The sequence below is a fragment of the Ambystoma mexicanum genome, chromosome 3p, assembly GCF_040938575.1.
Source record: "Ambystoma mexicanum isolate Mex_15411 chromosome 3p, UKY_AmexF1_1, whole genome shotgun sequence".
In the NCBI taxonomy this organism is placed as follows: Eukaryota; Metazoa; Chordata; class Amphibia; order Caudata; family Ambystomatidae; genus Ambystoma; species Ambystoma mexicanum.
In genome coordinates, this window is record NC_090925.1 from 1123901972 (window position 1) to 1123929817 (window position 27846).

At 46.2% G+C, this 27846-nt stretch overlaps 1 protein-coding gene across 5 annotated transcripts in view; it reads right to left on the minus strand.

Annotated features, from left to right (window-relative positions):
* Positions 1-27846, minus strand: part of RAD50 (RAD50 double strand break repair protein) — a 1278308-nt gene that overhangs the window by 588912 nt on the left and 661550 nt on the right. For all 5 annotated transcript variants that reach the window (XM_069652502.1, XM_069652503.1, XM_069652505.1 and 2 more), the window contains one exon: positions 16205-16362. In XM_069652502.1, coding sequence (XP_069508603.1) covers positions 16205-16362 — 158 coding nt within the window. The remainder of the gene's footprint in view (positions 1-16204; positions 16363-27846) is intronic.

Below are 27846 nucleotides of genomic sequence, written 5' to 3' on the forward strand. Positions count from 1 at the left end.
GGTATCACCTATTGGAGGCCCACTTACTTACCTGTGGGGTTTGGTTCTGTTTGCTGTCTGCAGGGCTCTGGTGTAAAGCAAGCCCATCCAGAACCAACCCGTGACCTACCACTTTGTTGATTTCACTACAGACCCGGAGAGTGGCGAGGATTCTAAACTGAGCTACCTGTGGTGGGTTCGCCTCTGCTTCTTGAGCTTTTATTTGGGCCCCAATTGCGTGCAAGGCATATTTTTTTCAGACCTCAAATTTTTAACATTGGCCCACTGATTCCTGCGTGCCCACATTCTTAACACTGAGATTTAATGTTAATTATGTTTCTGAGGCCCATATGCCTCACTAAAAATCTGGTTAGATTTAGTGTACTTCTATAATAATTTCATAATCCTGTGAGACCACTTTCTGCACTTTTACCATATTCTGAAATATTATTCTACTGCATTTACTTATCTGCATATTTTGTAGTTCCTATCTATTACGACACCTCTCCCAAAGGGATAAAAATTATCCTCCATTCCCCCAACCCCCAATAACTTTGCTGGCTATGTGGGAGTTGAGATGTATGATAGATAATCTAAAAATAATGTAAAAATACCAGTATAACGGCTGGTTTGGTTTCTGACCCCAAGTATCCACAATTCTTGGCTGAAACAGCAGAACAGGAGATGGCCCAGCCCCCTGCAAGAGCACCAGACAAAGAGCCAATGAGGAGTGGTGGGATAGAGAACCCCACTGAGCCCAAGAGAGCCAAGATCATTGTGGGTGGTATAGCGAGAGAGAGAGAGAGAGAGAGAGAGAGAGAGAGAGAGAGAGAGAGAGAGAGAATGGCATTGCCACAGGTGGTTGGCGCAGGGTAGGTTGCATCATCTGCCGAGTGGGAAGCTGGAATGACCATGCACAGAGGAGTGGAGGAGAGCAAGAACCTACAGAGCCAAGAGGGCAGGCCACACGCAAACCACCGCCCAAATCGTGCATGAAGCCAGCAGGATATCAGAAAAAGCTACGTCAGACACAGAACCCAGTTGACGAGTTGCATAAGCGCCTCTGAATCAGACATACTCACCGACCTTCCCGGGGAGCAGCGCACAGAAGACAAAAGGTATGCAGTGGCTTCAGTGAACCGGTAGGAGGGCGGCGAAGCCAAGCCGATGAGAAGAGAATATCGTGAAGGCGCAAGGCGTGGAGAGCACAGAAGACATCAAGGTGGGAAAGCCACAGGACAACCCCAGAAGGGGGAGAACTGAGAGAAGTCCCAGGGTGGGGTGAGAACCAAGTAGCCCCTATGCGGGGAGAACACAGACACCCAAAGGTGGGAAGAGCAAAGGACAGCCCCAGAGCGGGGAGAACCATCATAACCCCAGGAGTGAGCCTAAGGAGACCCCAAGAAGGGTTGATAACCAAGAAGGCTCAAAGCGGGGACAATACCGAGAAACCCCACAGTTGGGTGAACAGAGTGGCCCCTAGGTGGGGAGAATACAGAGAATCCCTTGGTGGCCATGAGGACAGAGACCCCAAGGTGGGAAGGGCAACAAACCAAAACCCAGAGCAGGAAAAAAACAAAAAAAACACCAGAGGTGGAACAAGAGCCTGAGACAAAACTCAGAGGGGGGGGGGGGAGAAGGACTAACCCCGATCTTGAAAAAGCAGTGAGGGGAGAGAATGAAAGAATCTCATATCAGAAGGGAGAAAGACGTTTGAAAGACCCGAGTCGAAAAGGAAAGAGACTGAAAAGACATTCAGTGCATGTTTGGGACTGTACATATAGGCAAGGGGTCTATGGTAAACGGACACCAGGGTGTGGGTCAAAAACCATTTACGGTCCCTTTATTCAGGCAACGGCCCAGAGTATGGGCCTCATCACGACTTGGGCGGTAACGGTAACGCTATTAGCGCGGGCGGTATTAGCCCTACCGCCGAACTCCCTGGCGCTAATAGCGCCGGATCACGAGTCCCCATTCCACACTGAGCCCATTCAGGAATGCCCCATTCCCCATTGGGCTCAATGGGGAATCTTCGCGCTAATACCGCCGGCGGATTTCCCGCCAGCTCAGAGCTGGGGCGAAATCCGCCAAAGCCCTGATTCGGCGGACCCTTAAATCCGGCGGTAATAGCGCTACCGCCGGATTTAAGGGTTACCGCCGAAGTCGTGATGAGGCCCTGTGTCTTAGCTGTATTTGGGGTTTCCTTTGCAGAAGTAGGGGGAGGTCAGAATAGGATTTTGGACCTAGGACTTCATTTATGTAAGACATGATGAGAAGCACAGTTCAATGTATTTATTTGTAGAGTGGTGCAAACAATCTTAGGAACAGCTAGGCTTTTGTTTTCATTAAAGAAAGAATAAAGACACCTTCAGACACCATGCCTCATGTTTGTCTCCTGATTCTGACTTCCCACACGATGCACAGGTGTATGATGAAAAGGGGATTTTGCCTTGATTGCTCTGGCCATTCTATTACTTGGAGAGAAAGAACTTTGAGTAAACAACCAGTAAGGCAAGTAGGTTGATATACTAAGCCTTAGAAATAGACTAAGAAACATCTACCCAGGAGTGGGGAGAGTAAAGGGGCAAAGAAAGGAAATCTCAAACTGGAGGTTGTAGGGGACAGAAAAGTAGGTGAGGAGGAGAGGTGAGCTAAAGGAATGAGCTACATTGTGGAGCTGCAAGAGAAGGGGAAGGAGGGTGTGTAACAGTTGAAAGGAGAGAACGAGGCACAAATGAAGGAGCGGAGGAGGAAACAGGTGAAGAGTAGAGGGCCGAGAATGTAAGTCACCAGAACCCTATCTCTAAACTAAGGCATACAGTAGTGAAACACCTTATCGCAGTGTAGGGCAGGGTAAACAAAAAATGTGATACCGGGCCAAAATATGCAGCTCTGGGTTTGTGTCCATGAACGCTTTGATCACTCACCACTTTCAAAAACACAAATCCCCTCAACACAATAATACCACTCAGTAATCAAGGCAGGAGTGTGAGGAGGAGAAGGGGTTCCAAGCCCTGGAAAACAGTTTACTTTTCTAAAAAGCACATTGAGCAAGTAATACTGATCAAACATAACATTATTCAAATACCATATCATGAGCGGCTTGGCGGTTCTACGCCAGGCATTTTGATTGCTGCTCATGCCAAATGGTTTATTTCAAAGCACACAGGCAAGCCACATTATTAATACATGAAAGGATGCAGAGGGGTTTGGGAGTTCCCCTGCAAGAAATAAGCCCTTTGAGCCAATAACACTGAATGTAAATTGCAGAGATTATAAAGTCATTTTTAGAAAATGATTGTAATGCTATACTTCTGAATGAAACTTTGAACAGTGCCATGCATATGAATAACTCCATCGAGGGGCATTACTGTGGCATTGGAGGCACTGTATACATAGGCTCATAACATGTGCATGTGTAAGGCTGTAAAGTACTTTCATGCATGGTAGCTATCTCAGCTGTCAGGGTGGAGAGCTCAGAAGGAAAGGGCTTGCCTCTGACATGGGGTCAGATTGTTATTCACAAGACTGAATCTCAAGGCAGTGTCAATTTAGCTTTCACCCTCTCAAAGTTGATACATTAAGCATCATAAAATGGGGCAATAAGAACACCTCTTTTGTAGTGCTTAGAAATGGGAGCAATCTGATATGAAGCGCTACATAAGCACACAGTACCATGCATATGAGTTATTAACTGGAATTGGATGCTAATACAGTGGCTTTGAGGCTGCACTCCTGGAGAAGGCCCGACGGGAAAAGGCCCGTTTATGTGCCTGTTCCGAGCCGATTGAGCCTGGGCCATGAACGCTGCCCCTCCAAGCCCAGATCCTATCAGCACACTAACGTTACATCAAGTTCGGGTAAGGCTATCACCCCTGCCCCCGTGCATCTATCCTCGCCATTGACTTGTCTTCTCTGAGGTACTGCCTCATCGCATAACCACCGGTTTATAAATGACACCGTATTTTGACACTATTTTCATTACAGCATACGTGTAATTATCCAAAGGCCTACTATGCCACCCAATTGCAGTTAAACCTCTTGAGCATGCCTCCTGACATCTTCATACTAAACTGCCTTAACGCATTGCCTCAATTCTAGCCTACTGTACTTACCACGTGAAACCAGCAGCAAGCCGGTCACGTAGCCCTTCTCGCAGGCTACTCACTTTAGTCTATACATGCCAGGCCTAATATATGTGCTACCTATATTTAGCCTACCTGCATATAGGCACGGCTGTGCACTTTAACCTGCCTATTACCACCAATTCCTCCACTTCATGCCCTAGCTTGATAATTGAATCTAAGCATTGCTGTGTATGTTTACTTATGTCCGACTATCACCACTACGTGCATGTCATGCCCTTAGCTTGATAATTGAATCTAAGCATTGCTGTGCATGTTTATCTGTGCTGGTTATTATTATGTGTGCTATATTTTCAGCTGCTAAATTATAGACCTGTGGACCCACGAGTTTATATACCCGAACCTATTTCCAAATCTTATTTACGAATTTAGCCTGATAGCCTACACCCTATCTCCATCTACGGGCTACCTAAAACTAGTTCCACACACACAATATGTACTTCCCACCGCTCTACACGGTCCTACTTAGGACTCTCCTCTATATAATCACCACACAAGATCTCACTATGTTACAATACCCACCTCCACTAGCGCCTGTGCTTAAGCTCCCCAGGCAGGATGACATCACCACCAGACCTTGTACTTTACCACGGAGGAACCTTAAATTACGCGCAAGACTCCCAAGATTGTACGACCCCTTAACCAAAAAAGTGTCCAATAATGTTACTATTGATCCTCGCAAAACTTGCCACTTACAGCACCCCCTTCAACTTAATAGCAGACTCTTCCGAGAGCCTATTTCTGCCCCGAAATGTAATCTCAAGGTACAGCCATCACTGCTCCAACCAGCACAGTGTGGGACAAAGGGTGCACTTGTAAACAACCGCTCTATGGTTGCCCACACAACAGACATTGCAGACTTATTACACAACGAAAATTTAGATTTCCTAGACATTACTGAATCCTGGCTCCACCCTGCAGCTGGTCCAGCAATTATGCTAGCCATCCCAGATGATTACACCCTTCTAAGATTAGATCGTACTACCTCTCGAGGTGGAGGTCTTGCCATAATAGCTAAAACCAACCTCACACTGAGACTTTCGTCACCTCAGAAAACACTCATGTGAATCCTTAACTGCCAAGTTAACCATATCCAATACGCAGTCTGCATCTATCCACCTTATATACCGACCTCCAGGCCCCCTAGGATCCTTTGAAGGGGACCTAACAAACATCCTGTCTAAGAACCTTAAAAACTCCTCTCAGAGCCTTACACTAGGAGACTTTAACCTTGGCTTCAATGACCCTTTAGAGCCTAATGCCTCTCAAATCAACCTCTCCTTAGAGGAATTAGGTTTCACCCAAAAGATCACAGGCCCTACCCACACCAAAGGCAGAACCCTTGACTGGATTGCCAAGCATAGCTGCCCATTCACGGTCACGTCCATAATGCCCCAGCCCTGGTCTGACCACCATCTCACCTCGTTCTCACTAGAGGCCTCACCTCCTTTGCATACCGACAGTATAGCCCCGGCAGTCCCCACCAGAAATAAAAGAAACATTGCTCCCGAAAACCTCATCCCCTTGATACTACCCACTCTCAACTCTATTTCAGACCATACAGATCCCTTCACCATTATAGATATGTACAACAAAGTGATGTTATCATCCCCTAATGTCATATCACCATTGAAAATGAGAAAGAGCAAACCTCGTAAACATGTGAATACCTGGTTCTCTCCATACCTAAAAGAAATTAGACAAGAGAAACGCTGATGCGAAAAAATATGGAGACTAGATCCATCAGAGACCAACAAGATCAACTTGAGTTAACAAGCCTCCCTCTACAAAAAAGAAATCATCCTTGCCAAACAAACATCCTACAACCTCCGAATTTCCCAAGTTAAGTCCAATACCAAAGAGCTTTTTGCTATTCTGAAAGAGGTAGAATCCCCCATCCAGACTCCAGACTCCTGCCTCAAGGACAAAAACTGGTGCACGGGCATACAAAATGCTCTGGCCAATAAAATCACAACATTGCAAACTAAGATCAACAACAAAAAAGATACTCTTCTCACCACCTCCAAACCTAGTAACACTAATGTGATAGCGCCACAATCCATCTTGACTCCACCACATGCGGCCATTCACCACTTTAACTTTTGCAAAGTATCCACCAAAGAGGTTGAAAAAGTCATCCTTACTCTCAAACCTTCAAACTGTCATGGTGATTTATGCCCAGCTCAACTCATAAAAGATGCAGCCCGCAAACTCTCCCCTTTTATCACCAAACTCATAAACGCATCCTTCACCTCAGGCACCATACCTAATAATCTGAAACAATCCTGGGTCCTCCCACTCCTCAAAAAACAAAATGTAGATCCCTCCATCCCCACTAACTACCGCCCTATTACCATAGTGCCATTCCTGCTTAAAATAATTGATAAAATAGCGTACATACAAATCCAACAGTACCTTGAATACAACCACCTTCTAGGAGTCCGACAGTCAGGTTTCAGACCCCAACATGGAACGGAGGCTGCTCTCGTAGACCTTAAGGCATGAATAGATGAGCTGAGAGATGAGGGTAAGACGGCATCACTGCTGCTCCTCGACCTCTCTGCAGCATTTGATCTGGTTAACCATGAGATCCTCTGCAACCACTTACAGTCGGCAGCCCATTTTTCCCAAGAGGCAATCGACTGGATCCAGTCCTTTCTCAATAACCGAACTATGCGAGTCTTCTCCCCATTAGCAGTCGCTGACACAACGCCTATCACCTGTGGTGTGCCACAGGGCTCCTGTGTCTCTCCCACTCTGTACAATATCTTCACAAAGCCCCTTTTCGATGATCTTGATGATCTGGGTATCACCTACACTAATTATGCCGATGATACTCAGATCCTCATCCCGCTGACGGGGGATTATGACAAGGATTTGGCCTTTATTAACAGAGTGTACCTCATCATCCAGGCATGGATGGCCTCACACGGTCTATGCCTGAATGGTGACAAAACGGAACTCCTCATCCTAGGCACAACTGCTAATCTTAACAAACTAGGCCAGAACTACTCCTCGTTCGAAATCGACAATAACATCATTACCGTGGCTAAGGAGATTAAAACCCTCGGCTTCTATCTAGACATCAGACTAACATTCAAAAAACAAGTAAACGTTATGGCTTCCGCCACCTCCTATACCTGCAAACTTATCAGAGCAGCCAAACCTTTCCTCTCTTCTAATAACTGCATCACCCTGGCTAGAGCCTTGATCCTGTCCAAATTGGACTATTGCAATGCTCTCTACCTAGGTAGTAACAAATACATTACGAACAAGATTCAAATTTTGCAAAATAATGCCTTAAGAGCAGCCCTGAGTCTCGTGAAGAAAGCCCACATTTCAGATACTAGAAGATCTGTCAATTGACTCTCCACGAAAGACAAGATTTTCCTTAAATCTGTCTCTCTGACTCACAAATGCCTCCACCATCTTGCCCCTCAATACCTTATAACAAGATTTACCAGACAAGTATCCTGCCGTCCTTCCAGAAAGGCTAACTCCAATCTCCTACTGGTGCCAAGATTCAAACTTACTACGACCGGGGGGGAGTAGCTTTACTGTCAAAGCAGCACAACATTGGAACTCCCTACCGCCTTCCCTAAGGGAAGACCTTCTTACCTTCAATTTAGATCTAATCTTATCCACTGGATTAAGGAACATGACAATGAAAGTATTGATACTCTCACAGACCTTCTACGCTCAGTTATAATATAAATTTGTAAAACGTGTATATTTTTATGTAAATATGACTTACTGTATCTGTTTTAATGTTGTTGATGTGTCTAGCACTGTAACCATAGCTAGACACCATCCACAATGTTTTATGTAACCTAAGCTATACAATCCTATTGTTGCTCTTGCACCCTGCTACCTCTGGGTTAGGTGCGCATTACAAATAATAAAAACAAACAAACAAACTTGGCCTATGATGGCAGCAACTATACATGTGAGGATCGGACTGTAGTTGGTGACTATACTATGCTTAATTAACTGATGTTACTGTTGATATTATGGCATTGTGGTATATTATATAATTAGGGTAATGCCTCAAATTCATCGTATAATAATTTGTTTATATAGCACTTCATGGTAGATTCCTCTAACTTTTGAGAGCTGCAACAGGTGGTATTCTCATTTTATGGTGCTAAATGTATAAACTTCTAAAGGAGGAAAGGCTACAACAGGTGTTATTACCCGATTCCATGTTACTCAATTTATCAAAGAATGTGACATCTCACATCTGTGACTTTCGTACAAGTTATTCTGTAACATATTCATTCTATAGTCTGCTGATAGAGAAGCATAAACTGGACCCCGGTCAAAGTGTTAGGGAGTTTTGCAAAAGTCCACCAGAGAGTCGCATGGCTCCAACTATAGGCCTGAACCACACAAGTATGTTGTTAGCAATGGCTGAGTAGCCAGGCTGATCTAAGGAGGGCGTAAGGGCTGTAGGAAGGTACACAGACCTTAGAGTATACACATAGGCCAGTGAAATACTGACACTCTAAATGTTATATAAAAATAATGGTTTATTTTATATATGCACTAAGGTAATGGTGATTCTTCAGAAAAGTAAGCACTATAACACAATGAGTAACTTAGAAAAATAAGACTGTACAGCAAAAACTAATAAGTAAATCATTGTTGTAATATGTAGAATGCCAGTAAACAATTCAAAGGTAAGTAAAACACTCTTGTAATAGCTTTCAGAATATCTGTTTCAGGTAAGAATTAATGAAACAAGACCAACATAAAGCAGGTAAATACTTGCATTAATTTAACAGAGACCTTAGGCTTTAGTAGTCCATCCCTATCTAGTTGTGAGTGTCTCAGGGTCAGATTGGAGGGCAAAATAAGCAAGGAAATAACACTCTTTGATGGGGAAAGGGCTCAGGGACCTCAGGGAAGGCTCCCTGAAGGCACACAGGCATTGGGCATGGGCAAACATGAATGGACGAACTTCCAAACACAAGAATCGGCACTCCAGTAACAAAGGAGCAGCAAAGCAAATCTAGGTAGGTTCTACCAAGAGACGATCAGTACCTTAAATGTGAAGAAGAGGATGCAGCATGATGCCCCCGCAATGCAGCAGCAGTAGACTGTCACCGGATTCTTAGTCAGGCAGACAAAACAAGGGATACTGGAATAGATCTTGCAGCAGCAGTCAAGTGAAGAGGAGCTAGGCAAAGGACTCTTTGTGGTTAAGTGATTTTGGCGCCCTTTTCCAAGCACCAGTGAAGAACGGTCACTGCCTGGTCGATTCATCTTGCTTTCTCTATCCAGCACTCTGGTGAGAGGACTTCAAGGAGTTGAATCATATCGTATTTAGACGGTATGGCTGCGCACTGCCAGTGCTATCTTTGCTAGTATTGATCTGGGGTGCGGTTATAGTTACTGCATATTTTTATTTCCTTCTAGGCCCTGGGATTTTCTCTGGGCCGTGGCGCGTGACTGGGTGCCCCTTACCTGCACGCTTATTATTTAAAACATCTTTTATTTTAATTACTTCGTTTAATTTTGATCCGTCTCGTTCTTATTTCCTTGTACAGCGTTTCGCTGTCGGAGGGTGCCCTTCTTTGAGCGTTCAGTGGCTCAACTGTCGCTCTTTAATTGCACATCTTGATGGTGTTTTTGATCTGCTTCAGGACAATAGTCTGGACTTGCTCTGTTACGGAAAAATGGCTTCTCCGATACCTCGGTGCTTATGTTCCTTCAGCTTCTGCCAGATGGTTATAAAATCATACATTCACATTGTGATGCTGCTCACCCTGGTGGGGGGGGGAGTGACCATTATATTTTGGACTGCACTTCAAATGCAGGCTCTGCTTTGTGTTTAGCAATGTACGCTTTCCGAGTCTTTTCATTTTTTGTTAGTATATCGACCTCGTGGTTTCCATGTGCATTTTCTTCAGCCATTTATGGAGCTTATAGCCTCGTTACACCTGATTCACGCCAACTTGGTGGTCTTGGGTGACTTTAATATTAGACTCAACTCTCCCCTGCCTCCTCTCCTAGGCCAATTTTGTGAAACGTTTCTAGACCGAGGCTTAATTCAACACGTTGCTGAACCTACCCACCTGCGTGGGGGTATTTTAGACTTGGTTTTTGTTAGGGACAATTCTCATCCTATGGCTAATTTCCCTTACCTATAGAGTCCCCCAGCAGCTTTGCTGGATTTGAAGGGTTTGTTTCTTTTTACCTGCTAAGAGTGAGACTCTTTTTCCCACTCTTAGGCATTTTTGCTATGTGTGTTCTAGGCTATTTTTGTGTTTAATGCCTATGGGATTTTCTCTCACCCATAGGAACCACCTTTATGCACATGTGTTACACAGCACCCTCAGTGCAGTGACACAGGGGTGACGTAGCGACCCCCAAACATAGACTCCATACCCTGGAACTGACTACTGTCTCCCAGGGCATGTAAAGTCCCCATTGACTTTACTAGTCCATTTTTATGAACTTAACCAGTACAACCCATCTTAATATGGAAGTACTGGAAGGGGTTAATAGTTTTTCCCCTATGTTCATTTTCGAGGGGGTACCTTAAAGTCCCTCTCTACAAAGTTTCTGGCTGTTGGCAGTGTTTAGTACCTTTTATATTCGACCACGAATATTTTCCTATGGGATTTTCCCATTGTTCGAGGCTACCACTTTTACTGACGGCCTCTAACATACCACCGGTTTATTTTATTATTAACTTTACTCCGGTAGGTTTTATTTGCCAGAACTTTGATATAAATTCTTTCTCGTGTCTTACTCTAAACCCCTAACCTAGGTCGGGGATCCTTTGTTCGCTCTTTTGGCGGGCTTCTGCCAAGAAGCCCTCCTTTCGGCGCCTCTGAGTCTGGGTGGGTCTGTTGTTTGGGAGGGGGAGTACAACCCCTGGACAGATTTGCCGCAGCAACTCAGGTCACACTCTAACCTGATAGGCTGGAGGGTCTCCCGCCAAGAAGACCACTCCACTGTGTGAGTGACAGCTAGGCTGTATGAATGGGTCTCTTTCTGCATAAAAATAAAACGTATTATTATTAAAAGCAGGGTCCTGAGGACTGGAAGCGCAAGACGTCCCCACTGGAACTACGGAACCGAAGGGAAGAGAAGCCACAGACAACTTCAGCATCTACACCACCGGTGAAGCCCTGCCGGATCGTCTCACCACTTTTCTTCCACACGACGAGAGGAGATCTTCAGTGAAAGAGCCTTCTTCCCTTGAGCTGGTGGGCACAACCAGTTCACCCATCGCTTCCTCGGACCTGCCTTGGTCGAATCGACAGTGCTCTGCACTTGGAGACCGGATAGCCAGGCAGCTATCGACCCGGACCGCGATTAAAAGGAGCATACCTTTTAAACTTCGTTTGGCAGCACTGCGGCTGATTTCATACCTGGGTAGTGCAGCGACTCGAACCTTCCTCCACGACGAGAGCCTCTCTTCCTCTGCTGGGCCCCTCGACTTGCAGGAACTACCAGGAACAACCGCCACCGCAGGAGCCACTTCTTCACGTTTAAGGTACATTGTTCCGCCAGGCCTCCCTTTCTCTGTGGTAGCTCTAAAGGTGTTTTAAATCATTTATCTACTTGTTGGGTTGGCCGTCCTATCTCTTAACATTGTCTTTCACCTCGCATCTACCTCTTCAATATTTTTCTACTAAAGACTTGACTGCAGCTACAAGAACATTTTTGCTCCTAAGCTCTTGGTCCTGTACCACTGACTCTGGCTCAGGCCTATGGACTCTGGCTAATTTGTTAAATCTGCTCTGACTAGATTGGTTTTCATTGAGAAACGTGTTAATGCACCTAAATCTTCTGAACCCTTCTTCCTTCCTACTGTGTTAAATTGTGGAGTGCCATTTTGCTCAGTTTTCATTCACTTATCGTTCTGCTAAAGTGTTACTGTGCATTACTTGTTCACAGAACTTCAGGGAAGTGTTGCTAGGGGGTGTCTGAAGATATTTCAGTTTAACTTGTGCTTTCCCTCCCTTTCGTTAAATTGTTAGAGTGCCATTTGTAGTAGGTTTTCACTGTGCCATTTTGCTCAGTTTTCACTCTACCGCAAACTTGTCTACAATTGAATAGGGAGTTGTATATACTTTTCCTTGATTGAACTTAACTTACTTTATCAACTGTGATTCATGTGTTTGAACTAGATGTGTATAAAATAAATATATATTCTCCTTTTGATACAAAACTTTGGTCAGTGTTTCCTTGCTCCATAGTGCTGTAATACCTATTGTGTAAACCCTAAATACTGCTCATCTCCCTCTTGAGATAAGTCTGACTGCTTAGCCACAGCTACCAACTAAATCTTTGTGGTACAGACTAATACCAAAGGGGATTTTTCTTGTTCTAACCTGTGGTCTTAATCTTGTGTAGTGGTCCCTGAGGGAACAGCACGGGATTCTGCCTAACAGTTTTCTCTGCGATTTCAGATTTGGTAGTCCTGCCCCCAATTCCAATTTCCTGGTCAGATCATTATTTGATCCAGATCTTGGTGCCTCTGAAGTCCCCTCACTCTGTGCCGACTGCACGCTCGGTAGTAAAGAGGAATTGGCACAATGTGGATATGTCTCACCGGGTTTCTGTTGTTAGGGCCAATTGTCCTGGCAACACGCCTACAGACTTGGCCATCTTGTCACAGGCACTCTTAACAGCTGCTGACCAATGGGCACCTCTTAAACTGGCGTAAGTACGCAGCCGCCCCTTCCAACCATGGATCTCTGCCGAACTCAGATTGGCTAAACTTGGGCTTCGTCAGGCTGAACACAAATGGCGTTCTTCTTTTAGCCTAGCTGATAACTTTTAGACAGGGAGACAAAAATCAATGTATCAGCTGACTATTAAAAATGCCAGAGGTTTTTCACCTTGCAGATAGAAACAGCTCTCCATCAAGCTAAGGAGCTTTTCTCGGTTGAATCGTTTTCACCTACTGCTCGCTTTTTGCCTGCTGCTCCTGTGTCTCAGTTGCAGTGTGACGCATTAGATGCCTTTTTCCACTCCAAAATAGAAAGCATTCATCGCCATATACAGCTCTGTCAGTCTGACGCTGGGCTGTTGACTGACACCATCCCTCTGCCTGCTACTTCGGCTGGTCGAGTTTTCCGGTGTTCACAGAGGAGATCGTATTGGCTGCCATTTCTCGTTTAAAATCTGCGGCGCCATCAGACTCTATCCCTCTATTTGTTTTAAAGGATCTTATGCCTGTAATCATTCCCTTGGTGACTCAGGCGGTCAACCTTTTCTGTTGCTCTGGAATTATTCCTAAAAAATGTAAGCAAGCTATTGTGATCCCTCTTTTGAAGAAGCCGTCGGTGGATGACTCTGTTCTCTCGAATTTTCATCCTATTTCACTGCTACCTTTCTTTATGAAACTAATTGAGTCACTAATCTCACCTCTTTTTGGAGAACTCCTCCGTGCTTGACCCCTTTCAGTCTGGTTTCCGTCCCGGGAGAGGCACCGAGAGATCCTAGTTTCAGTGATGGATGATATGGCTAGGCTGGTCGATGGCATGAGTGTGGGGGCCCTGATCCTACTTGATCAGTCAGCAGCCTTTGATACTTTGGACCACCCCCTGCTTCTTGCCCACCTGGCCTCCATCGGCCTCTCAGGTCATGTCCTGGCGTGGTCCCCTCCTTTTTGACTGACAGGGGCCAATCAGTCTCTCTTCCTCTGTTTCTTTCTTCTCTGTACTCTCTCCTGTGGGGGTCCCCCAGGGCTCTGCCTTGTCCCTGATGTTATTTAACATCTATATCCAGCCATTGATTGGCCTCACCCACTCCTTCGACTTCAGGTGTTACTCGTATGCTGACGACACTCGGATCCTGGTCCGATTAGATCTAGACGGGAAATGGTGTCATCTCGTCTGAGAGGGACTGTCGGCCGTGGGGGTTTCAATGAGTGCCAACTGGCTTAAGTTGAGCGGGGATAAGACAGAGGTTCTGGTGGTTGGCACCTCTTCTGACTTCAGCTCTTGGTGTTCTACCTTTTGGACTTCCTCACTGGGTGAGTTTCCTATTCTCCAGTGACTGTTGTGACGAACCTGAGGGTCTGTCTCCTGGCCTCTCTGTCTATGGCCACGCAGGTTAGCACAGCCTGCCAAAGCGGGCATTTTCTACTGGCTGACTTTCCCTGGGACAAGTTTCAACCATATGTTCCATGCCAACCCCTGCGATCTGGAAATGATCGTCTGGTTCAGGTCCTGAAGTATTGTCTTCAGCGAATGGGTGGCCGGGCATTTTTAGTGGCTGCTAGCAAATTATGGAACAGCCTCCCACTTCAACTTAGGCTGACAGACAAATCACCTGCTTTTTCGTTGCCTGTTAAAAACAGAGATTTTTGTTTAGTCGTGGGATAGCTACTGCCGTGCTCGGCACGTTCTTGCGCCAAGATGCCCTCGGGTGAACGTGCGCGCTACAAGTTTTATTAATATAACTTATCTATCTTGCCTCTGGAGGTCCAGAAGTAGACCACCAAAGTTTCGGGAGGATTCGATTTTCGAAAGGTGATGCACTGCACAATGGCCAGAGGTCCCAGGGTATTGGCGGTTTGCGGCCAGTGAAGGTCACAGCTCATCGTGGCATGGCTCGAAATGCAGGTCCATCTTGAGACCGATTGGTCCCACCAGTCTAAGGGAGAGAGATGTCCTTCTTGGGCTCTCATGATGCTTGGAGGGAGGGGTCGGACAGCAACGGTTACTCAGAAGGCATCTTCGGTCATCTGGAAGTGGCTGTGGGCGTCTCTCCTCTTCTTCCTCGTCGTTTCTTCAGTTTCAGTGGTCAGCTCTCTTCAGTCTCCGGATCCATGCTTCTTATGCAGGATTCCAGCCAAACAACACACATGCACCATTCAATCTATGGGTGGTGGCTGTCCTTTTAGGACAGCCAGCTTCCCAGTTGGAAATGGTTCCAGGCAGGCACAGCAGATGACAAATACCAGGAGAGTTTCTGACTCTTCGCCCGTTTCCTGTCCTCAGACACACTGGTGCCTTTTCGGGCTTCACAAAGGGATCCAGACGAAGACAAAAGTCAAACAAGGACCTCCCCCACCAGGCACAACAAAAGAAAGGACAAGCCATCTTGAATTGGCAAAAAAAAAGCAAAAACTGTCATCATTTGGGTCAATGGTGACCATTCTGTGCATTACCGCGGCTGCGAGTACAGCCTGGTAGTCAAAAGTGCACAAAACCACTGCCAGCAGCCATTCAGATTAGCTTGTCATTGTAACCAAAATGTTACAGAAGCAGCGATACACTGTAGCCCCTCAGCACTTCATATAAGGTGAGTGTGCTGATCTCAAAATAGAAAAAGACAGAAAGGATGAAAATATCCCCATGCCTTTGGGAACATGTGTTCCCATAAGGGAAATAACAGACAATAAAAAGGGAAACCCAAGGGGCGTCCAGCAACATTGCACGGAGTGCGCTGTGTGCTGCAAAAGTCAATGACAGATGCCACAAAACTTGGAGGAAATAATGACTCCAAGAAAAAGGTACAACAAGAAATACAAAAGGATCCCAAAGATAGGGGAGTGAGGAAAAAGGTTTCCACTCAATCAGGAGAACTGACTAAAAATCCAGTAGTCCAGCAAAAGGTGCTTGGGGACTCACAGGTGAAGGGGATTTCACATAAACAATAGAAAATCTACTTAACACAAAGAACCAAAACGAACATTTTGGCCCCGTAGGAAATGTTTGCCAGTATCCATGCTTTAAAACTTCGTCTGTATTCCAATGCTATTCATTTATGTATGTATATTTAAAACAATGAGCTGTACTATGAAATAAACTGGAATTAAACTGCACCTTTTTCTAATTGGTCCATATTTACTGGTGATCACCTTTTTAGGGTGCAGGTTTAAGAACCAGTTTAAAAACAATTATGTGCTATAAAAACGATGCTATAAACACAGAAATAAAAGGGCAACATTATACCCTATGGGTTGCATGTGCCCCTGCCATTAACCTTTGAAGCCTTATGTTAATATCCTGAGCAAAACACCTCCTTCTTTAATAAAACATAAAAGAGGGAAGTGAGGCACACAGACTTCAAATGCCCTGCATGGAAGGTAGAGGTTAACAAACACTTACTTGAACTTGTTCAGTGCATCGTGAGTCTGTCGGATATCTCTGACCTTCGCATGAATCCAGTCCTCAAGTTGTTTTTTGGTTGGAAAATAGCCCAGCAATGAGCTCAGTTCATCTCCATGTCTGGATTTGATTTTTCTGATCTGCTCATCTTTGTCCGCCTAGTGAAAATTGAGCAATTACAACCAACATTCTTGATGCTGTTTAATTGGCAAATAGATCTGACAAATTAACAATGATGTAGATGATTACAAAATATGGAACTTACAAAATCTTGCAACCTAAATGGCTTTACTTGCCTGCTTTCCCAAAGCCAAGATATGGGAACAAAAACACCCCCCCCACCCCAAAGAGTTATACCCTAGTATGCTTATCCCATATACACAGTCAATCAACAGCCTCTCAGCATTCCTTTTGCAATGTTGTTGCTGCCCTGTCCATAGACCTACAGCTGAAGCTTAACCAGTTATGATGAGCAAGCAGTTGAGTGCTCTCATTATGAAAGAATGTTATCTTTTTTTAAAAGCACTACTTTTCACCTCAATGAAGCGTTCAAGCATTTTTCCAGAGAAGTGGCCCACATCAAGAGAAAAGCGGTTAAATGTCAGAGAGAGTCACATCCACAGGAAATGGGAAAAGGTAGGTTTGCAGGCCTTTTCTAAATTTGCAAAAGTGGTGGAATTTCCAGAGGGAGAAAGCTGCAAAAGCAAGGTTATTTCAAGCATACCCTGTGTACCCGGCATTCTTGTGCAAGTTGTTATGAGCAAACAACATCAATTATATAGTCTGCCAGGAAAGAAGCATCAGTCAACGAACAAGGTGAAGACCTACCCATGAAAAGCCTTGACGACTGGATAGAGGTTTTTGAAATCCAGTATGTACTTAATGGAGAGCAAACCTAGTGAAAGATAGAAATGTCCTGAGCATCTGTGGATTAGACATCTAATGTGGTTTTGGAATCTCTGAAGCTTATTCAGCAGAATAGTCGGGAGCCCAAAGTAGAGAGGATTGCAGGCGGTGAGGCAGGATAAAGAATATGGCAATGATCATAGTGATGTGCTAAGAGGAGCAGATGGACTTTGTTGGTTTGCGGATGAAAAAAAGAATAAGATAGTCAAACAGCACTCATAGGTTACAAGGGTTAGACACATAATAGGAGGATTCCCAATACATTGGGGGCAGTTAAATAGCAAGACAGTAGGGTCCTAGACACCCACATTGAGAACCACAATCTCTGGTATAGAAATTGATGTAGCCAAACTGGCATTGCATCAACACATCAATGAAAGGCAGGCTGCAGGGGGTGCGGACAAGATGGTGGCTCTATAGATCAGCTACCATGCCTGAGGACTGTGTTCACCTGACAGAAAATCCAGAGAAAGCCCACCAGATGCAAGATGCGAAGATGGGGTTCTACGAGAGCACTGGTTCCCCACATATCCCAAGTCCACCAGATGAAGTCGTCAGGCCTGCACAACAAAAACTTGGCAGCGACACATCTGTAACAAGAAGGCTGGCTAAGGATAGCAGCGAGTCGGAGGCTCAGTTGACCTGCCCCTTCACAAACTTCTGCATGCAGACGATAGACCGCCATCAGATGCTAGGTGAGGAGAAGCGAATAAGAGGCTGCACAGGGGGATGAGCCGAGGCCCACACTCTGGCACTGAGGAGGACCAGGCACCCGGAGAGGTACAAGACCGTTGGCCCCCCTGAGGAATATGCCCCTCGTCCTGAGACACAGGAGAGGGAGAAGGGAATGAGGTGGGCCAGATTCTGGGCCCTTCCTCCCTGGTGTGCGAACAGCAGTAGCATAGCCCATGCCCAAGGCTCACCATAAAGGCCATAAGGAGAAAGGTAGCAGTGGGGAACACCTGTGAAGCCTGGAAGCCACAAAGGGAAGGGAAGCTAAAAGGGCCATCTTCATTGAACACAAATGGAGGACTCAGTGGGGAAACCCCAAAGCAATGAGATCAGAGAAAAGACAGCTCTAGAAAGTGTGACAAATCCAGGGGATTTGTCCCATTGCCCCATTGGGGAGCCACCCCCTTTGAGGGTAGGAAGGTGAGGCCGCTCCGCAAGACCCTCCCTAGCGGTCAGGGCAAGTGGGGCCTCACTGGGAGTGACTCCCCCCTCTTGGGGACAAGGACTAACATTCTGATAAACTCCCAGTCCGGAATACATGGAATGCCTACATGAGAATTGGAAAGACTGTTGTTACTTCTGTTTTGACCCTACCAAACAGTGACATTTCTTCCATCTCTCTGCCTTCAGGTAATGCTGGATTTCGCCTGAACTTCAGAGTCAAAGAACAGCAACACACCTCTTATTTGTGGTACTATTTTGCATTCACCAAATAGTGACATTTCTTCCAACTCTTTGGCTCCAGGTAATGCCGGATCTAGTCTAAGCACTACAGTCAAAGAAGGACACACCCCTTTTGTGTTGGATTATGAGCATAAAATCAAGAGAAACTCCTAAGCAGGGAGGAGAGTGACTTCTACGCAGAGGTGAGCCCCAGACAAGAAGATTTCTTAGAGGGGCACTGCCAAGCTAGACCACAGAGCCAGCGGTAGCATGGAGAGCGAGTGAAGCGTTTGCAGGATGCCGGAAGGCTGGCATTCTAACCGACCAGGAAGACAAGGTAGGAAGAGACAGAGAAACAACCATTTCATCTGGTGGCGTGACCACGAGGAAACCGTGTTGGTCCATGGGCCTGACAACAGACGCTGATACCAGACTACAGAGGGGAGCCCGGAATCCCAATCTCTGCACAAAAAATGCATTTGCTGTGGAGCTGAGTGACCTAAGTGAAGCAAATGCTTCCAAAAAGAGAACACAATTGAAAGGTACGAAGACTGGGGAAGCCGACAAGGTTACAGGAGACTGATACATCTGAGTAGAGACACAGTAAGCCTATCAGTGGGCCAAAGGACATTGGGAAGCCATGAGAAGCCAAAAGACATTAATAGTCGCGGCTGAAGAAACCACAGGGGTTGCAGCATCCCCAGAAAACCAGGACAGACAGATGCCGTACCGAGGGCCTACTTGAGGAAACCTGACGAAGGCCAGATGACTTTGAGAAACCCAAGAAGTCTGAACTTTAACACACAACAGTGGGAAGAAAGCGAACCTGGCGGATTCGAACCTGTGAGAATAAGACAAGGTTACTGCCAGTCATCAAAGAGGAAATGGTGTAGCTACTTTAAAGAAGTCTTTTCGTCTGTGAGAAGAAGGAAACCTTATGTCAAGACTTCATAGGCTGACATATACAGCTTATAGAGGGCTTGAGAACTAATATAAGTATAGAACTTTAGCAAAATGTGATACAATTTCCCCAAGAACTCCTTGGAACTTTGTGAAACTAGTAACAATCCTGTTTCCTCGGAAGAAGGACTACAAGATTGGTAAACTTCATAAAAACGTACTTGGAGGAGGTGTCCAAGTGTTGGGCCAGGCAGCAGTCCTAGGCAGAGACCTTGTCCTGATGCCCTTCTCTTTTTGTTTGTTTTTCGTGAAGTGGTAGGACCAGTTATTTGGTGAGGATTCTGACTTCGTACTTTGGACTTTAACGTGCACCCTTAGCTTTAGTTTATCGGGTAGGTCGACTTCCCTCATTGCGATAGCTAGACGTTTTATTTTTAATTTAAAATAAAACCTTTGAGCATGTCAGTAATTCGTCCAACGCCTCCTTCTGGTATGACACAGACGGCAACGAGGTGAATAAAAAGAAGTGTAGGTGAGCAAAGTAATAGAATGGGTACAAAGGATAAAGATTAATAAAAAATTAAAGCAAGAGAGTAGGAGAGGAGAGAAGGGGGAGAGGGGAGAAGGGGGAGAGAGGGTGAAGAAAAAAGAAGAGGGGAAAAGAGAAAAAGGAGAACGAAAGGAAGGAGGGGAAAGGAATGAAAAGATGAAATAGAAGTAACAGGGAAGAAAAGAACAGACAGAAAAGAGAAGGAGAGGAAAAAAAGGGGTAAGAGGAAAGTTGATAAGGGGAAGGATCAAAGAAGAAATTATATATCCAGAGGGAATAAAGAGCTAACCCATCTATAAGGCTGACCTGAAAGGGGAATAAGAGACCAAACAAAATCCCTCCCACCGAGCAGAATCCGGCCTGATAGTACATCTAAATAAAGAGTGAAAGCAAGCAGTGAGACCTCTCAGCATAAGGGCCAAGGTTGATGACCCTCCCCTTACAATAAAAGCAATACATTGTATAAGGGAGGCATGGTATCAAGAACAGACAGTCACAAGTGACATCAGTTCAAGGGTGTTTATTAAACTGTATAGGTAGGGTGGAAAAACGCCTAATCACAACCTAAATCTAAAATGGGAGCAAGCTACGACCATCACATAATAATAAGGCAGTCCTAGTGGCGTTGTGTCAAATAAAAGGGTATATATTAAGAAACACCTATTGCCAATCATTACAACTAATACCAAAACAGTGTGGGATAATGGTCACAAGAAAGAAAGAAGTGTGCATAGATAAAAAGTCAGAATGCGGTAGCCTGGGGTCTCCCTTCCCCACATTTTGAACACGTGACAAGGCGGGACTCCTGAGCACAACACACTCTCGAGCTTTCCCAGCACGAGACAACAGTTCTGTTTCAGCTATCAGGACCTTCAGTGGTTAAGTCTCTTTTCTACAAAAAGTCTCTTGCCTCCGAGGACCTGATGGGTTCCAAAAATAACAAACAAAAGGTTCCTTTCCAATATACGTTGGGTGATTACTTCACCCCTGGGTTCCCCTCTTCCGGGCTCGGACCATTCTCAACTGTTTGCCTCTCTTTGGGTGATGCTTCTTCACCCCTGGGTCCACCTCTTACAGGCAAAGATCCTTCTTGAAGGTCAGCCTCCCTCCGTCGGGTTCACTTTGGTTCGATTGCAAAGATAGTTGTACCCTTCGTATTCACTAATCTTAATGTCTTTTTAAACAGTTCACTGTGGACATCCCTCCATTGAGTTCACTCTTGTCATTCACACAGTTCTTTTGCTTCCCTTAGTTTCTAATAGTTTGTCAGTCAAAGAATTTCGACTGTACAGAGGATTTTGCAAGACCCCTGTATGACCACTTTGACCTTTCTTCTACAGCCTTCTGGTATCTGTACTTTCAACAAATGTGGGATCAACCAGAGTCTCTCGAATAAGCACCCACGTGGTGCCGGACCCCTCTGCAGCTGCTTTTCCCTTAAGGTTCACAGTGTATGTTTCTTAATCTGCTAGGGGGGATGATACAGGATACACCTTTCACTTCCAAGTGCAGGACACCATTGCACGTATTGCCCTAATCCATGTAGACCGAACGCTCAACCCCCTTGTAAGTGGAAATGACCACATACTTGACACCTTGGACAGACCACGACATGGTAAGGGCAAGTCTGAGGTTATGGTCCAGCCAAAACCAGAAGGGGAGGTGGATTTTGAAAAGAAAAAACAACAGGAATTATAGGAAATAAAATTCGGGAATATTTAGAGCTCAATAGTAATGGAGAGGCAGATACCGCCAAGGCGACCGTACGGGCAAAGCAAATCCACTGGGGCAGTTAGAAATGGGCATGGAGGGTAAAGGAATCTGATTTTAGGGGTGCAATTGAAGAATCACAAAGTTCGAAAAAGAGCTAGACCCATCGAAAAAAGCGAACAAAGAAACTAAAAATCCAAAAGGCAAAATTATTCTCCTTGAGACAGATTGGAAGAAGAGGTTTCTATGGCAAAAACATTACAAAAAATGGGAAAAGGCAGATAAGCTTCGAGCTTGGAGATTCGGAAACCAGAGATGCTCATCAGCCAGCCAGTTCAGATTTATTTTGCTTTACATATATATCATAAAAGCATACACAGTTTTAATACAGAATGCTTACATAATACAATACAGCACACATACATATATAAAACATATGATAAAATTGCAATTAAAAATAGCTTCGTGCATAAGATAAATTCTATTCGAAATAGCTGCCCGATCATCCATATACTCAATGAATAAGATAATAATAAACATTTGGTGTGTTGGTTGATATGAAATAGTTAAGTAAATCAAAGTTAGTGCTGGGGTAATGCAGTACAGCTAAAAATCAGAGTTTGGCATAGTCAGTAGGAAAGAGTAAAAAAAAAAAAGGGGCATGCATAGGACAACAAATTCTATCCAATGCTACCATGGTCGATTAGGGTTAATGAGGTTCCGTTAGCAACTAAACCAACCATTACCCTGGGTCCTCCTTAAATGCAAGAATCCCCTTGGTCAACAGCCAGGCCCCATTTGGCACAGTGCCCTAATCACCATCTTGATCCACATGTGCATACCAGGTACTTGAGCAAACTGCCAACAAATCTTTCAAGCTGCTACATAGAGACATGGCTTCTTAGGGTCGTACGTGCTAGTCTCTCTAGGAGTAATGGCCTCAGGAAGCGTCTTCTAAGTATCAAATAGCGCTGGCAAATTAATGGTCCAAACAAAATGGGCATACTGCTAAGACATTGTTATTCCACTTGTCGAGTAGACTGGCCAACGGCAGTATCCCAAATCGTCACTTCAGGTATAATTCGCTTTCATGCTTGGGATTAACAGTCATGGTAAACCTCAAAACCCAATTTCTGCTTCAGATCCCAGTATCTTTGCAAAATAGTAGATTGTGTTTTTCCTTAGCTGAGTAGGCATTCTTAACAGCCACCTTACTTGTGCCAGTCATACTACCTGGGCTACTCCAGAACTCGCACAACCCAAGTGGCTTGAGTTAATTCTTTATGTGGGTGCACCATGGGAGTGAGGTACCACCCAGCCTGCGATAAAAATTCAGCTAGTGCTTCCCTATATTTACCCAGATGTTCCTTGGTCCAGAACGTAACCCAGTACAGTACTGGCCTCATAAAGCACATTAGCTCAATACGTTGTATTCCCATCTCCAAGAATATTGGCAGGATAGGTGTGCTGTGGGATAGAGCAAGGATATTTTTCATATCATTGTTCTCTATGACTGCCAGAGAAGGGGCACCCAACATTCCCCCACAGCTCTGCTCCAAATATTGATTTTTGTCTCAATTGTACCTAATATTCCTCTAGCAAAACCTGCACTGTCCAGTTTCCATGCACCGTTGTGAATCTAAGGGGTGCCGTGCTATACCTTGCCAGTGTTACCTTTGCTTTTGTCAAGTCTTCATCCCAATGGCAATTTGCTTTCACACTCAGGCCAAGGTAGTCATAATAATCTACTTGATCGATAGACCCGGCATTTAGTTCAAGCTTTAGGCACTTTTTGGACTTTCGTCTGCTGGTGTTAAAAACCATAGATTTCGTATTAGAGGTATTAACAGATAAAATGCTCCTATTGAAGTATACGACAAATAATTGGAGTTGCCTTTTGAGCCCCACAAAAATGAAGGAAAACAGAACTGGATCATCTGCAAGACATGCATTACTTACCGTAATAGCATTTCTGATGATTGTATCTGCTTAGATTTACATGCTGTGCATATGGTCCGACATCCAGTGGCAACCGCGGAGTATTGTATCTTGTCTTTCGGGGATTGAAAGGGGACGTCGTTATAGGCGTGTCTGTAACACTATCCCTATCGTGACGTGTGTAGTACCCAAAATCCCTCACGCGCCGAGGTCCCTCAGATTGTATTTTTACTGCCATGAGGGAGCCCAATGCTATAGTGAGTGAGTACATAAAGAGAGAAAGTAGTAAGACGTCCATGTTCCTTCCACCCCGAGCGGGGAGGTATGGAGGGCGCATGTGAATCTAAGCAGATACAATCATCAGAAGAACAAGTTACTTTCTTACCTGGTAACGTTCTTTAGATGGGATGGTCCGACGACGTATTCCATATCTATGACAGGTAATCACCACAGCTGTGCTGCTCCGGAAACTTTTTTCGGCGCCTGCGTCGATGACTTCGATGCGCCGTCGTCGAGGACCTCCTCCGACGTCATCCGATGTGATAAGTAGGACGCATAACACCCGTAGCCTCAGTTGTAGTTTTTTCCCCCAGAACGTGTGCCATTAGTCTACTGCCAGTCAGACAGAAAGCCTTGCGGAACTTAAGCTGCAATCGCATAAGAAATTCTGCAGCGGGGAAGGTAGGGAGGGAGCGATATGGAATGCGTCATCGGACCATCCCATCGAAAGAACGTTACCAGGTAAGAAAGTAACTTGTTCTTCGAGGGGATTGGGTCCTCCGACGTATTCCATGTCTATGACAGACTCCCAAAGCAGTACCAGAGCAAGGAGGAGGGAAAGAATTTAGAATGAAAATTTAGAATTGCCAATCAAATAGCAGAGCAAAGGACCGCCTTGCCAAAGGCCAGATCCTGTCCTCGGATGGAATCGAGGGAATAGTGACGTACAAATGTATGTACTGAAGCCCAGGTGGCTGCATCACAGATGTTGCGAATAGGAACACCCCTCTGCAGGGCAGTAGATGCAGCCATACCCCTGGTAGAATGGGCCCGCAAGCCAGCCGGTGGGTCCTTACCCGCCAAGCGGTAACACTCCGAGATGGCCAAAATAATCCAGCGAGCAAAGTCTGTTTCGTCGCAGCTTGTCCCAAACGCTTTCCAGCGTAACCAATAAAGAGTTGATCGTCCACTCTGACCCGGGACATGCGTGAAACATAAAAGCTTAAAGCTCTCCTAGGATCAAGCCTATGGAGCCTCTCCTCTTCCTTACCAGGATGCGGAGGAGGATAGAATGCCGGAAGAACAACCTTCTGGGCCAAAGGAAATTCCATCACTACCTTCGGAAGAAAAGAAGGACGGACTCTAAGGACAACCCTGTCCTTATGGAAAACAGTGAAGGGAGGCTTAACTGAAAGTGCCTGTAACTCACTCACTAAGCGAGCGGAAGTGACCGCAACTAAAAATACAGTTTTAAGAGTCAACAGTCTCAAAGGACAAGAGTGCAAAGGCTCAAAGGGAGCACCCGTTAGAAACCTGAGAACAAGGTTCAAATCCCAACCGGGCACCAGGAAAGGTGACGGAGGGAACACATTAGTGAGCCCTTTCAGAAACTGTGAAATTAAAGGGATTTTAAAGTAGGAACACTCTTCAGACGAGCGCTTAAAGATGGACAGCGCCGCCAGGTAACCTTTAATGGTACCCACTTGCAAGCCTCTGTGGGCCAAAGAAAGTAAAAAGGACAGAACCATGGGGATGTCACATGCAAAAGGATCCACATTCTGAACTCTGCACCAGTTGCAGAACTTACGCCAACGGTACAGAGACTTTGTTGCTGGCTGTCGGGCCGAGAGCAACACCTCCATCACGTCTTCAGGGAGGACCCAATCCTTATACCTCAACCTTTCAAAAGCCAAGCATGAAGGTTGAGGGATCTGACCTCTGGATGGAGAACCTGACCTCCCTCCTGTGAGAGCAGATCGTCTCGGTAGGGAAGACGACGTGGAGGGCAGATGGACAAGTCGAGAAGGTCCGGGTACCACGTCCTCCGAGCCCACGCCGGAGCAATGAGGATCATCCGGGAACCGAACTTCCGTAACCTCCGCAGCACTTGCGGGATGACGGGGACTGGAGGAAACGCGTACAGCAGTGGGAATGACCACTCCACCACGAACGCGTCTCCTAAGGCTCCTTTTGGGGGAAATTCCCGCGAGCAGAACCTCTCGCACTTCCGGTTAACACTGGAGGCGAAGAGATCCACTTGAGGGGTCCCCCAAAGGGCGAAGACCTCCAGGAGAATCTCCTGAGCCAACTCCCGCTCGTGAGAGATCGTGCGCTGCCTGCTCAGAGAATCCACCGTCACGTTTTCGTCTCCGGCCAGATGAACTGCCGAGATCGAAACTTCCTGCTGGATGGCCCAGAACTCGAGCTGCATCGCCTCCCTGCACAGAGGAAGTGACCCTTCCCCCCCCCCCTTTTTGTTGAGGTAGCGCATGGCCACTGTGTTGTCCGTCAGGATCAGGACATTCTTTCGTCGCACAGTCGGCAGAAAAGCCTTCAGGGCTAGCCTGACGGCCCTCAGCCCCAACAGATTGATATGGAGTCTGGACTCCGACGGAGACCAACGACCGCTGACTGTCAGCTCATTAGCATGAGCTCCCCATCCCGTGAGGGATGCATCCATCAGATCGTCACCTCTGGCCAGGGAAGCCAAAACGGAGCCCCCTTCATCAAGTTGCCTTCGACGGCCCATCACAGAAGGTCCTGGGCAACCGAGGACGGCTTCTGAACCGGGTCCGACATCCTGCCAGAGGACTGCGACCATTGGATCTTGAGTGCCCACTGCAAAGATCTCATCCGCAGGCGAGCCTCTGGCACCAGAAGAATGCAGGATGCCATGAGGCCGAACAACCTCAAGAACTCGAACGCTGGGAGCGTCTGGGCATGCTGAAACTTGTGCACCATCCACTGAATGTGAAGAGCCCTCACCTGGGGAGGAAAACACTGCCCCAGGGAAGTGTCGAGCACTGCTCCTATGTACGGGAGCCGCTGTGTTGGCGTCAAATGGGACTTCTTTAAATTGAGGGAGAAGCCCAGCCTGTGAAGGGAGCGACAGGTGATCGATAGATGATCCAGGACTTGCTCGGGAGAGCGCGCCCTGATCAACTAATCGTCCAGGTAGGGGTACACTTGAATCCCCCTTGCCTGAGATACGTTGCCACCACCACCACGAGCTTGGTGAAAACCCTCGGGGCGGAGGTCAATCCGAACGGCAGGACCCGAAACTGAAAGTGCGAGTCGCCAACCGCGAACCTCAGGTACTTCTTGTGCTTGGGATGGATCGGCACATGGAAGTAAGCATCCTTGAGGTCGAGACACCAACCAGTCCTGAAGCTGAAGGGCCTGGAGGACTTGAGAGAGAGTAACCATCTTGAACTTGTCCTTCCTGAGGAGTTTGTTCAAACCGCGCAAGTCCATGATGGGTCTCAATCCCCCGTATTTCTTCGAAATCAAAAAATAAGGCGAATACCATCCCTTTTTCCTCTCCGCTACAGGCACCAGTTCTATGGCGTCTTTCTCCAGCAGGGCTTGAATTTCCTGCGCAAGGAGCGGATCCAGACTCTTCAAAGAGAGGTTCCCTGGTGGATTGTCGTGAGGCCTCTGCCGAAAGGGAAGACAGTAGCCGTGGGTTATGATCTCCAGAACCCACACATCTGAAGTAATGGCACGCCACTCTACAAGATGCTGCGCCAGCCTTCCCCCAACCGGCGAACCATGGGACATGGCCTCATGACTGAGTGGTAGCGGCTGCGGCGTTACCTGAGGGCAAAGAGGCAACTGCCCGAGCGGCCTTGGCACCACGGGTACCCTGTCGTCCACCTCTGGTACCCCTGCGTTGGCCTCTTTGACTGCCAGCTCCTCTCGCTTTACCAAAGGAGGAGTAATAACGAAAGGAACCACCCCTCCATTGCTGTCCCCTAGGACGAAAAAGCTGAGGTTGCCTGACTGCAGCACCTAACGATTTGGCTGCAGCTTAAGAGGTCTGCAACCTCTCAAGGCTCTCGTCAGCCTTGCTGCCAAAAAGGTGTTCACCGTCAAAGGGCATATTGAGGAGCCGGGATTGCACATCAGGAGCAAACCCTGACTTCGGCAACCACGCAAACCTGCGTATCACGGTGCTCGCCGCCATGGACCTGCTGACGCATTCAGCCATGTCCAAACCCGACTGAATGGACTCACACATGGC